This window comes from Ranitomeya variabilis, chromosome 1 (genome assembly GCF_051348905.1).
Source record: "Ranitomeya variabilis isolate aRanVar5 chromosome 1, aRanVar5.hap1, whole genome shotgun sequence".
NCBI lineage: Eukaryota > Metazoa > Chordata > Amphibia > Anura > Dendrobatidae > Ranitomeya > Ranitomeya variabilis.
In genome coordinates, this window is record NC_135232.1 from 649,956,349 (window position 1) to 649,969,450 (window position 13,102).

The 13,102-nt window shown below is 42.9% G+C and overlaps 1 protein-coding gene across 1 annotated transcript in view; it reads left to right on the top strand.

The window, feature by feature from the left end:
- The window catches only part of EIF2AK4 (eukaryotic translation initiation factor 2 alpha kinase 4), a 138,937-nt gene extending 130,231 nt beyond the window's left edge, over nt 1–8,706 (top strand). Inside the window, exons 35-39 of the mRNA XM_077262445.1 lie at nt 1,092–1,189; nt 4,599–4,667; nt 5,346–5,390; nt 6,215–6,330; nt 8,100–8,706. Of these exons, the coding sequence (XP_077118560.1) occupies nt 1,092–1,189; nt 4,599–4,667; nt 5,346–5,390; nt 6,215–6,330; nt 8,100–8,157 (386 nt within the window). The 3' untranslated portion in view covers nt 8,158–8,706. The remainder of the gene's footprint in view (nt 1–1,091; nt 1,190–4,598; nt 4,668–5,345; nt 5,391–6,214; nt 6,331–8,099) is intronic.
- Nucleotides 8,707–13,102: the final 4,396 nt, after the last annotated feature.

A 13,102-nucleotide genomic window follows, 5' to 3' on the forward strand; every position in this document is an offset into this window, starting at 1 on the left:
TAACCAGTGCAGCCATTCACTGAGATCAGTGGCTCATGTCACCTACATAGCTGCTGATCTCAATGATTGGCTGCCGTGGTGACGTGTGCTGTGTTCGTGACATCACCGCTGAAGCTATTAAATGCATGTCCGAGAGGGTGAGTGACATTAGATTTTAGTATTTTTACCAAGTACTGGCCATTAGCATACCACTGGAAAACCTCAGTGATGAATAATTGACTTTTTAGTGTACGAAATTGTTGCTTCATTTGCCTGAAACTGTTCTGTATTCAGATGTGCCAATAAGGTGATCGGTGCCCCCCATCTGATGGGGGCTGCCCCCGTGCAGATGGGGGGGCCGCCCCCAAGCAGAAGGGTACTCCTTCCTGCTTGTTTTGTATCTCTCTCTGCCACCCCTTGATTGATGGCTCTGCCTTCCACACTCACAATACTCATCGTTTGACAGCTGCGCAGGTTTTGAATAATTGGAATTGCGTACCGCTCCCATTGTCTTCCACTTCTCTGTGGTCTCAATTGAGAGAAGCGGAATAGAAAGTAGTTGGGATTCTGCATGTAAGGGTATGTGCATATCTTCAGTATTTGCACATCTTCAGTATTTGCAGTAGAAGAATCTGCTGCAACTGTTGATGTGGCAGGAAAAACCACTGCATAACATATGCTCATTTTTGCTGCGTATTTTTAATCGTTTTTTCCCCCAGTTTTTGCATAAAGGCTGAAAGAATTGACATGCTTCTTATGAAAATTGCTTCACATCTGCAAGGAAAAAATAAGCAACGTGTGCATGGGATTTCAGGAATGTTTTCCTTTGCTGGTACTATAAACTGCTGCTTTTATTTGTGGCAAAACACAACTGGTACACACACCCTTATAGCTGTGGTCCAAATGATATAAATGTCCCGGACAAGCCCTTTTATTAATGGCTGGTGGGAGGTTAGTTGTATATAAATGAATAAAATGAAAGCACTGTTCTGCTCAGCTTTGTGCCAGTGTTAGTTGATTCCCCCGGTTCTTCTCTAACATTTGTGGGATATATTTGCCAGCCTGAGTGTACGCTGTATGTATGGTCACTTGTTTGTTCCCTTTTATGACAGGTCAGTTTGAGCCGCACAGCAGTGCTATGATCCCCAGCGTCAGTATCATTGCCCCAGAAAGGCTTTCTGCCAGTGTAAAAAGACGTTATGAAACTCAGGTAAGCGAAGGTTGTTCCAGGGACTAGATCTTTTCCTGAATTAAATTTTCCTAATTTTGCTGATAATTAGCAAGCAGTTTGTAAGCAAAGTTGTATACATCGGTCATAGGGCTTCATGGAAATTTGTGGTCATGAACCATTAAGCTGGAGATTGCAAGTCACAACTAGTGGATGTGCAGGAATCCAGGTTAGAATTTCTGACACCTGCAGGCCACGTATGTGACAACTTGTGGGACACAACACAACCGCACTATCATTGGTTGTAATGGTAAATTAGGGCAACATTGAGATATTATGCATCCCGACTGCTGCAGCCAGGGATTGACCAGTGCATCATCATGAAACATTTAATGAAAAACTGCTGCAGCCAATCACAGGTCCCAATGACTGATTGACTGTGATATCAACACTTCCTGACTTTATACAGATCATGGAGCGCTCTGCGCTGGATCCTGGTGCCAAATATGATAGTTTCCCTACCAGTCTGGATATGTAATAGATCCCTTTTTATTTTGCCCCTTTAAGGCCTCCATGTACACATAACGTCAGCAGAACCAGTGCATAATGTGTATTGAGGCTTCAGAGGAGGGAAGGATCTGTAATGTCAGATTTTTGACTGCAGATCCTTATATTTATTTGGGTATGAGACTTAATCATAGACAAAAACGGGAGCGCTCCTGATCATGTAGGACTGAGGAGATATTGCAGTCAGCTGTACAAAGGTTTGAAATATGAATACTTATAATGCTGCGTTCAGCAGATCTATTATACTTATAATGGCTGCTTCCAATATTTACGGAACCTGACAGAAGTTTTTTTTCTATTTAATCAGAGAGCAGCATAATGTAGGGACAGAGACTCTGATTCCAGGGATGTCCCTTATTAGGCTGTGAGCTGTAGTTTCAGTACAATCAGTGTTTTATCAGCAGGATATTATCACCACCGGACTAGGTCTCAGTGCAGTCCAGTCAGGCTAATCTGTATAACCCTGCTCCCACCACTGATTGGCAGCTTCCTGTGTATAAGCTGCCAATCAGGGGTGTGGGCAGAGTCCTACACAGCTCAGCATTCTGAGCACTGCTACAGTTTGAGCAGAGAAAACAGGAATTCTATGAAAATTGCACCAAGCAGCCCAGTAAGTGATACATCTCTGGAATCAGTGTCAGATTACATAACAAAAACCTGCTGACAGATTCCCTTTGTGGCTTACAGTAGAACATCTATTTGTGGCACCATCAGTAGCAGTGCAACTAGTTATTGCCTTATTCAGTACCCCAAATAAAGGTACCTTCACACTAAGCGACTTTGCAGCGAGAACGACGACGATCCGTGACGTTGCAGCGTCCTGGATAGCGATCTCGTTGTGTTTGACACACAGCAGCGATCTGGATCCCGCTGTGATATCGCTGGTCGGAGCTAGAAGTCCAGAACTTTATTTCGTCGTCAGATCACCCGCTGTCCATCGCTGGATCGGCGTGTGTGACGCCGATCCAGCGATGTGTTCACTTGTAACCAGGGTAAATATCGGGTTACTAAGCGCAGGGCCGCGCTTAGTAACCCGATATTTACGCTGGTTACCATTGTAAAAGTAAAAAAAAAAAAAAAAACAGTACATACTCACCCTCTGATGTCTGTCACGTCCCCCGGCGTCCACAGGATTACGCGCTGCTGCCGAGAGCTTCCTGCACTGACTGTGTCAGCGCCGGCCGTAAAGCAGAGCACAGCGGTGATGTCACCGCTGTTACTGCCGGCCTGACACAGTCAGTGCAGGAAGCTCTGAGCAGCAGCGCGTAATCCTGTGGACGCCGGGGGACGTGACAGACATCAGAAGGCGAGTATGTAGTGTTTTTTTTTTACTTTTACAATGGTAACCAGGGTAAATATCGGGTTACTAAGCGCGGCCCTGCACTTAGTAACCCGATGTTTACCCTGGTTACCCGGGTGCTGCAGGGGGACTTCGGCATCGTTGAAGACAGTTTCAACGATGCCGAAGTTGTTCCCCTGATCGTTGGTCGCTGGAGAGAGCTGTCTGTGTGACAGCTCCCTTAGTGCTAGTCACAGCGCACTGTAGGATCACATTACACCTTACATTGTAGGCTCCTCTAGCAGAGACAGAGCAGGAAGCCAACAATCATAGAAAATTACTGCACTTTTAGGAGAGAATTCATTGTGTCATTTAAGGTACCTTCACACTAAACGATATCGCTAGCGATCCGTGACGTTGCAGCGTCCTGGATAGCGATATCGAGTTTGACACGCAGCAGCGATCTGGATCCTGCTGTGATATCGCTGGTCGTTAGTTAAAGTTCAGAACTTTATTTGGTCGTCAGATCGGCGTGTATCGTTGTGTTTGACAGCAAAAGCAACGATACCAGCGATGTTTTACAATGGTAACCAGGGTAAATATCGGGTTACTAAGCGCAGGGCCGCGCTTAGTAAGCCGATGTTTACCCTGGTTACCAGTGTAAAATGTAAAAAAACAAACAGTACATACTCACCTTCGCGTCCCCCGGCGTCCGCTTCCTGCACTGACTGAGCGCCGGCCATAAAGTGAAAGCACAGCACAGCGGTGACGTCACCGCTCTGTTAGGGCCGGCACTCACAGTCAGTGCAGGAAGCGGACGCCGGGGGACGCGAAGGTGAGTATGTACTGTTTGTTTTTTTACATTTTACACTGGTAACCAGGGTAAACATCGGGTTACTAAGCGCGGTCCTGCGCTTAGCAACCCGATGTTTACCCTGGTTACCCGGGGACCTCGGCATCATTGGTCGCTGGAGAGCGGTCTGTGTGACAGCTCTCCAGCGACCAAACAGCGACGCTGCAGCGATCGGCATCGTTGTCTGTATCACTGCAGCGTCTCTTAATGTGAAGGTACCTTTTGATCAGTCCATTTTTTGGCAGTAAATGTGTGTTGCTCATTTTTTGCACAGTGTAGATGAAAAATTAGCAAATAAATGTAGCAACTTTGTGTTTATACCGATCTCGCCTCTTATAAAGTTTACACTATTTTATAGCTGGATTAGATTTCAGGTTCAGACTCTGAAAGATGCGCAACATTTTAAAAAGTTATAATGTGCAAAAATGCCATTCGCCTTCATATATAGAGTATTGGCAAGGATTAGACAAGCGCCTGTCCATGGTTGCAGCTCGTATTGCAGCTCTAGTGCCGGCGGTGAATGGGGGCTGAGCTTCCATACCACACACAACACAAAGGCACGAAGCGTTCCTCCGTAGTCAGACTTCATAGCTCGTGCCTGGTTTCAGAGGAGAGGCGGCACCACGTTGTTACACACTATACTGTGTAGTTTTGCAGGTGCAGCACCTGATTATTAATGCGTGGTTGGAATTCTCAAGAGAACAGTTATTTGGGATGTTTTTTCATTCACGATTTCTTATTAATTTTTGCAGGTTCTTTCTAAACTTCAGGCTTCTATCACAAACTTCCAGCAAAGAAACACAGAAATTGAAATTTTGGCAGTAAGTAAAAGACTTTTTCTGTGTGTAAGAAGCCCGATCTGAGAGGGCATCATTATCAGCTGGCACCGTACCATAGCTGGACATTTTGTAATGCATTGTGACCATCTGGAGTTTTACTTTGAGGAGAATCCTGCTACTTCTAGTAGTCATGTGGCTCCCAACGTTGGCATAGATGAAAACCACCTTGTAAACTAGATGCTCTACTTTTACATATGGCCATAAAGGGCACATTTTCTGCTCGTGATCAAACACCATATGCTTCGGGGGGGGGGGGGGGGTTGACTCAAAAATTGTTGTCTAGTGGGTGCACAAAAAGTAGCCATATTACAGGTCAGTGTCCCGGTTTTAGACCTGTAGACATTCAGTAAGAAATTAATTCACCATTATGACCAGTAGAAGGGGTGATTATTTGCCAAGAGCAATACGTAGGTCCAAGTCTATTTAATAGTGGTCCATAAAAGTGTTAGGTGCCTGAAGAATATTGAATGAACACAGAAACTGAGCCCCCGTGGTAGCAGCCTCCCCTCTTGTACAGGAGTCCTCCATTACATCCATACACCCTCCAGTATTCCTTTGACTTGTGATTGTCTACATTAGCATCAACTTTACTGCCCAACAATTGTCTGAATTAGTTGTTTATCCCGATTAAGACTTTTTTTTTATATTTTTTTCTTCTAGGTTGATCTGCCAAAAGAAGCAATACAAAGTTTATTGGCGTTGGAGGTAAGTAATTCTGCGGTAGTGAAGGTTCAGCCACCATACTGAGGGTTGGAGAGGACCTGACCTTATTGGTACATTCACTTATACAGGCACTAAAAGAATATTGATTTATGAGGTACAAACATAAAACGTTTAAAGCTACTACGTAAGAGTACACACCTGCACCTATAGCATCCTGCTCATGCCTAGCCCAGCATATTAAGCGGACACCTTTGGGAACATTATATTATTTCAGATCACAGAAAAGGTCAACTTGGATTTGATCAAAGAAAATAACCTGGATGATCATTCAGTAGAAGAGATTAGGGTGGTAGATGGTGAGGTTAGAACAGGCTCACTGTGATTTACTGTTCACCCATTCTGCTGTGTACAGTAATACTTACAGGCTGCAGTACCTAGTTAAAAAGGTTATGAAACCATACTTCAAAAAGACTTGAGACCAGGCTATCATTTATGTCTGTGACAAATGTATCTGAGCGTACCTCAATGGGGGAAAATCTGCATGGATGAGTACTGGAATATTAAAGGGATAATCCAGCACTGCTCATGTCTCCAGGTCCTGTGCGGAGCCTTAAGAATTGGACAGGAGTGTAATACCTGACACATGAGACATCAGATTGCTGCAGATGTGACATTGATTCTCTGAGGAGAGACAGATGACCACTTCAAAAATCCATGAAATTCATTTAAAAAAAATGAATAACTAATCTGACCAAACAAAGGTTTTTTTGCTGATTAACATGGCTTTTGTTGCAATGGCCAAGGTGGCAGCTGTTTAACTTGTAATATAACTGATTTATTAATTATTCCATCTGCTTTCTTTATAGTTTACAGACGAACAAGCATTTAATGCATCAGTGAAGCAGCTCATGTCGAAATTACCAAAACAGAGATACCTAAAACAAATATTTGATGAAATCAATACTATAAAGATTGAGAAGCGGTGAGTATCTCCAGTGTTCACATCCTTACTCTATTTACTGGCCAATCATAGAAAATAATCCTAGTGAGAACCAATGTGGTGCATAGCAGTAAAGCCATCTTACGCTATTCCACATTGATAGTTGTAAACTGGTAATATCAGATGTGCTATATTAATATGTATTAGGGACTGTAAAGCAGCCTTCATAAACGTCGGTACAGAGAAGACACCTCAGGACTGCAAACAGCCCTGTAAAATGAACAGATTGTGCAGGGGAGCAGTGACAAGGCTACTATGGCTTAAGTTGGTGTGAATACAGCCTCATCCAGCATAGACACCAACCTTTACTTAGGCCTCTTTCCCATGTCAGTGTCTCCAGTAAGCGGGGTGACAGTTTTCACACGTACTGGAGACACTTAGAACCCATTCAGTTGTATGGGCCTGGGCACATGTCAGCGTGATTCCATGGACAGTGTATCTGTGGGCAAAACGCGCTGACTTGTAAGGGTTTTTTTTTTTTTTTTTTTTAGCAGCAGCACATGCTGCAAAACGTCCTGCACACTGACTGCATTCGTGTGTCATCAGTGTGACACGTACCGGCACCTGGCTCGGCTCACATCATTGTCCCCCTGCTCTGCCTGCAATCAGCGCGCAGGGGGACAATGTTGACAGTTGTATTCAAGTGTAAAATTGAGAGAAAAAAATCACATCTTAACACCTAATCCCCTGAATCCATTGTCCCCTGTAAACAAATAATAATAAAAAAAAAAAACAATGCTACCCTGTACAAAGTTGAATGTTTACCTCCAGTCACAGGTGCCGCTGATGGGAAGTATAAATAATAACGTGGATCTCTCTGTATTTTTTGATAACCGGCCAGGCAAAACTGTCAGCTTTAGCAAGGCTGGCAATCATAAATAGAGGGGTCCCCTCACCATTTTAGTTTTTTTATTTTTTAAATAATTAAAAAAAAAAAACCACTGCGTCCTCCCCCTCACTTTTGACAAACAACCCAGCTACAGCAGACAGCTGGGCGCTGGTAAGGTGCCATGGATATTGCTCCCCCACCCCCGTATAAGAAATAACAGCCTGTAGCCACCCCAGAAAAAGTGCACCTATTAGATACGCCAATTCCAACACTTTGCCCTGCTCTTCTCAATTCCCTACGGCCAGTGTTGTTCGTTTTTTGGGGGTTGATGTCATCTTTTTATTGTCCGGTGACATCAAGCCCACGGCTTACTAATGGAGAGGTGTCTATCGCGCTATTCTTGTCTTGTTGAAATGGATGGTGTCAATCATTTAAGAGGTGTAGATCATTGGATGACTCAAATAAGTGGTGTGACTGGAGTAGCATTTCTGGTGTACAAAGCAACAGCATTTTGACAAATTTGACAGGCTGACTCAAACTGGCAAAAAAAAAAAACAAGTGTTCGCAAAAACCTTGTGACTTCTCAAGATTAGTGATGAGTGAGTGTACTCGTTGCTCGGGTTTTCTCCGAGTATTTGTGACTGCTCGGAGACTTAGTTCTCCTTGCCTCAGCTGCAACCAGGCAACCCCCACATGTACTCAGCCTGGCTAGTAGCTGTAAATCATGCAGCTGCGACAACAAAAACTAAATCTCCGAGCAGTCACAAATACTCGGAGACCACCCGAGCGTGCTCTGGAAAACCTGAGCAACGAGTACACTCTCTCATCACTACTCAAGATTGTTTTCTAGTTTTGTAGCACACAGTCACATACGCTTAAGGGAGAATAAATATAATTACATTCTTTTTTATCTGCCTCTTAGGGTGCCGGTTCTTGTGCTGTACAGTTATCGAGATGATTACTACAAGATTCTCTTCTAAGTCCTCTCCAGCCTTGGATGGATGTGCAATCTTACCTTTTATTGTATTCTCAGGTTTGAGGATCCTTGAACTGTTACAGGCTGGACCCCATTTCAGTAAAATAATAACTTGACCCCATGGGACCAGCCATATTAATGCCGTGCTGGCCCCTGTACTTGGAACCACAATGACTGTACTGCAGGCGCATTGTGAGCCTCACTGTGAACGCTTACCTAGAAGTAATATAGCATTGCTGCATTTCATTTACAGAGACACACGAATGTTTTTGTTTTTTTATTGTTTTGTATACATTCCTGCTAACTTAGCCTGTATAAATATACACATTTTGGCAAAAAAAAAAATTGTTAGAAATCCTTAGGAACAATGATTATCAATTCTGCTAGTGGTTTTAATGTTTTGTTAGGATGTAAAAAGAAAAAAAAAAAAGTTTCATGAACAAACTGAAAATCCACAATAGCGTGTATACAAATAGGAAAAATCAAAGTGCCAAGCTGTTCCAGTCAGGAGCAACTACTTTATAATAAAGTCCAATCACAATTCTCAGATTGATACATGTCATCTCACGAGATCAGATTTTTTGAGTGGCTGATGGGAGAATCTTATTTATGGGCTATTTTATATATTTATTCACACATCGGTAATTGCACTAGATCTACAGGAGTTTCTTACTGTCACACACTGCAGACTCCTCTTCTGACGACCGAATCGTGATGTGTGCTCACATTTTCCTCTGTATTCCCCCATGCGGGTGGACTGTTGTGGCTGCACTCCGCTTCTCATATTTAATTTTATTTTGCGAGATGCAAAGAGTCTAGTTGGCATGTGACCGCAACTGCAAATCACATGTGGTCATCTCTCCGCCCACAGAATCGTGACCTTCTGTTCATTGCACACTGTCAGGATTCGGCGGTCAGTGACTGCAGAATTTTCTTTTGAGACCACACAATACTTTGGATATTTCTTTAGGTTGTTAGAGTAATAGTAAAAAACCTGGATATTATACTGAACACTAAAATGCGGAGGCAAGAAATTTGCTTTTAGAATCCGACAATTCTCCCAATGTGCAGGTGTGGAAATTCATGCAAAGGATCCGCTCTGCTATTTTGCATCAAGCAGAATTATAACTCCAAATACTCACCATAACCAAGGTTTGGTTTCAGTACTCCATAAAAAAAAAAAAATCAATAACTATCACAAAATTTACCATCAGGATATAACCAAGGCAAAGGAGGAAGTACATAAAGTTCAAAAATAAAAAGTAATATTTTATTGATAATAGGAAATATATTAAACAGTAACAAAGAAAGGTGCTAGATAAAGAGGGAGTCTTTTTTTTTTTTTTTAACCATGAGATGATATGAATAAACATACAGCAACTGCATTCCGCAAATCATTAATTGGCTGCAAACCAAATGCAAAATTTGTGTTATATTAAAGCTTTGTAAATTTTGCATTTGCACCATAAACACAGCAACTCTCTCCCGCCTTCCCATTCATTTCTGGGCATTTATTGTAGGTTTTGGATTATACTATATTAGGGCATACTGTTTGTGGGCATGAGACATACCCCAAACATAAGGTTGTCTGTATACACATCTTTTATGCAATTTGGTTTGCAGCCAATTAATGATTAGCAGAATGCAGCTGTATGTTTATTCATATCTCATGGTTAAAAAAAACTGCCTCTTTATCTAGCACCTTTCTTCGTTACGGTTTAATAATTTATTATAGTGCTTTGGAACAAAGCACTATATTGTAATCCGATCGTGGTAAACTTATTATTATTCAGTCCGCAGTTAATGCGGCCCGAACCGCTTCACTCACAGACTCCAGTGAGGTGTCATTTCGAAGCCAGCGTCCCCAAGAGGTGTGCTAAGTATTTTTCGTGTCGATCGGATTTGTAGTTTTGGCGCAATTTGCGTTTGAAAAAAGTATTTCAATAGGGAAATTTTCCCATACGTTTATAATGGGCCTGATTTCTGAGGCAATTTCTAAAAATAACTGCCACCTGGCTGATTAGCTCATTGATATGCGCAGTCAGACTCAGTTACTATGCCAATGCCTACGAACTCTACCAAGACACAGTTTTGCCAGATAATATCAACTCTTAAAGTGACCCGCCCACAAAATCGGACCCAGAGTGGCCCCGCCCGCCAAATCGGACCCAGAGTGGCCCCGCCCGCCAAATCGGACCCGAAGTGACGCCGCCCGCCAAATCGGCCCCAGAGTGGCGCCGCCCGCCAAATCGGCCCCTGAGGGGCCCCGCCCACCAAATCGGCCCCTGAGGGGCCCCGCCCACCAAATCGGCCCTTGAGGGGCCCCGCCCACCAAATCGGCCCCGCCCACCAAATCGGCCCCTGAGGGGCTCCGCCCACCAAATCGCACCTGAGGTGCCCCACCCACCAAATCGATTTTGAGGGGCATGCAAGTGTAAAACTCTTGCAGGGGCAGCCTGGGTACCATTCCAAAGCACTATCTGTAGTTCCTTCAGGAAATACCCATCTAGTTTTCTATTAATGTTACTTTTTATTTTTGAACTTTATGTACTTCCTCCTTTGCCTTGGTTATATCCTGATGGTAAATTGTGACAGTTATCAAAGCAGAATTAGTCAGATCTGAGAGTTGGGCATCTTGTTGTAGGTTGTTCATTCTCATACTGAGGACCGGGCAGATTATTATTATTATTATTTTTTTTTTAAAACCAGCTACCCATATCACAAGGACAAGGTTCCAAAACGGTAGGAAGCCTTTTACAGTCTGAGTATGGACTGTGATGTATGAACTATGGGTCTCCTGCTCTGAACTAAGCCTCCTAATGTGCTGAGGAGATTTAGACCCTGTCCATACTCAGGTGGTGAAACTGTATGAACCAGGCCTAGCCTTCACACTACGAATGCTGGGGGAGCTCAGGCGGAACCACTCTAATACTGTGCAGCAGCTTTGATAAAGGTTCATGTGATGCAGTCTGATTTCACCAAGTCACGTCACTTCTGCCAGGTTTTTTTTTTTTTTTTTTTTTTTTTTTTTTTTTAACGTGAATACTAGTGATGAGCGGACGTGCCGGTGATATAGTGTTATCCGAGTTTGAGTGTTCTTGAATAATATGTTCGAGTCTCTGCGGCTGTTGGACAATCCCCGCAAGTGTTGCAACTGTCTACCAGCTGTAGGGACTCGAACATATTATTCAAGAACACTCAAGAAATTTGGATAACACGATATCAGAGAACATCCACTCATCACTAATGAATACCATTCAATTACTGACTTTTTGATTTGAGAAAAGTTCAAAAGGTTTACACTTTAACAACATCTGGAAAAGACACTTTTTTTGTTGGTGACAGATTCACAAAATGTTTTTATAAAAAAGGTTAACTGCAATTTGGCACAACAAATCCAGTAACATCTAGATCAGTGTTTCTCAACTCCAGTCCTCAAGACCCCACAACAGGTCATGTTTTCAGGATTTCCTTACTATTGCATAGGTGATGGAAATAATGCTTGAGCAGGTGATGAAATTATCACCTGTGCAAAACTAAGGAAATCCTGAAAACATGACCTGTTGTGGGGTCTTGAGGACTGGAGTTGAGAAACACTGATCTAGAGTGTTTTTTTTTGTCAGTAAATTTTGGGCATTGTACAAAATTCATGAGATATACTTGAAGACATCTGGCTGGCCAGCCCCCTTTTGTTGACACATCAGCTCTGACAGAGAAAGGGTTGGTTAATGAACTCAGCCAGACTGCTCCTTTCTGTGGTGAACACACCGAAAAATGGAGTGGATTAGTGCTGAAACCAGATTAAGTCCAGTCACCTTGTATGGCAACTTTACAGAACACCAATTACAGATGAATACATCATCCACCATCAATGGGGTAAGGAAAAACAGGTTTGGTCCAAAAGAGAGGATGTTGATGAGCATGCACAAGACCACTCAATTCTCTATGGGACTGCTGGAACCAGCTGGGCACAGTACTCAGTCCCATGGAGAAGTCAAAGGGGACATGCATGCTCAACCTCAGCTCCAGTTGGATGGAACAATTCAGATTTTCCATGCTTAACTAAGACAATACGGTAAAGTATGACATGCTATTGATCTCCTTGTAAGACAGTATTTCTGCCATGTCTGCGCATCCCCTTGGTAAAACCTTACAGCGCATTTTGTATGTGCTCACATTCTGTAATGTGCAGAAAGGACACAAGTCATGATGCCTGTTGTATAAAGGGTCTTTCTTCACTGTATGGACAACAAAAGCCCTTGGAGATGTTCATCATTAAAGGAAATTCAGCAGCAACTTTTTGGCATGTAATCTAAGAGCAGTATAAAATGACCAGAGAGCCTGATCCTAGCGATGTGTCACTTACTGAACTGTTTGGTGCAGTTTTGATAGAATCCCTGTTTTCTCTGCTGTAGATAGCTCAGCCTTCTGACCACTGTAATATGTGTAATCCCACCCCCACCTCTGATTGGCAGCATTTTAACAGTGTACACATGAAGCTGCCAATTAGAGGTGGTGAAGTCATTAGTCAGTCATTAGCCTGACTGCTGTGCACCTGAGACCTAATCAGGCAGTGATGATTTCCTGCTGATAAAATGCTGATTGTATTAACCCCTTCATGACCGGAGTGTTTTGCAGTTTTACGCTCCCCTCCTTTCCAGAGCCATAACTTTTTTATTTTTCCGTTAATATGGCCATGTGAGGGCTTATTTTTTGCGGGACAAGTTGTACTTTTGAACGACCGCAATGGGTTTTGCATGTCATGTACTAGAAAACGGAAAAAAAAATTCCAAGTGTGGTGAAACTGCAAAATAAGGTGCAATCCCACACTTGTTTTTTGTTTGGCTTTTTTGCTAGGTTAACTAAATGCTAAAGCTGACCTGTCATTATGATTCTCCAGGTCATTACGAGTTCATAGACACCTAACATGACTAGGTTATTTTTTTTAT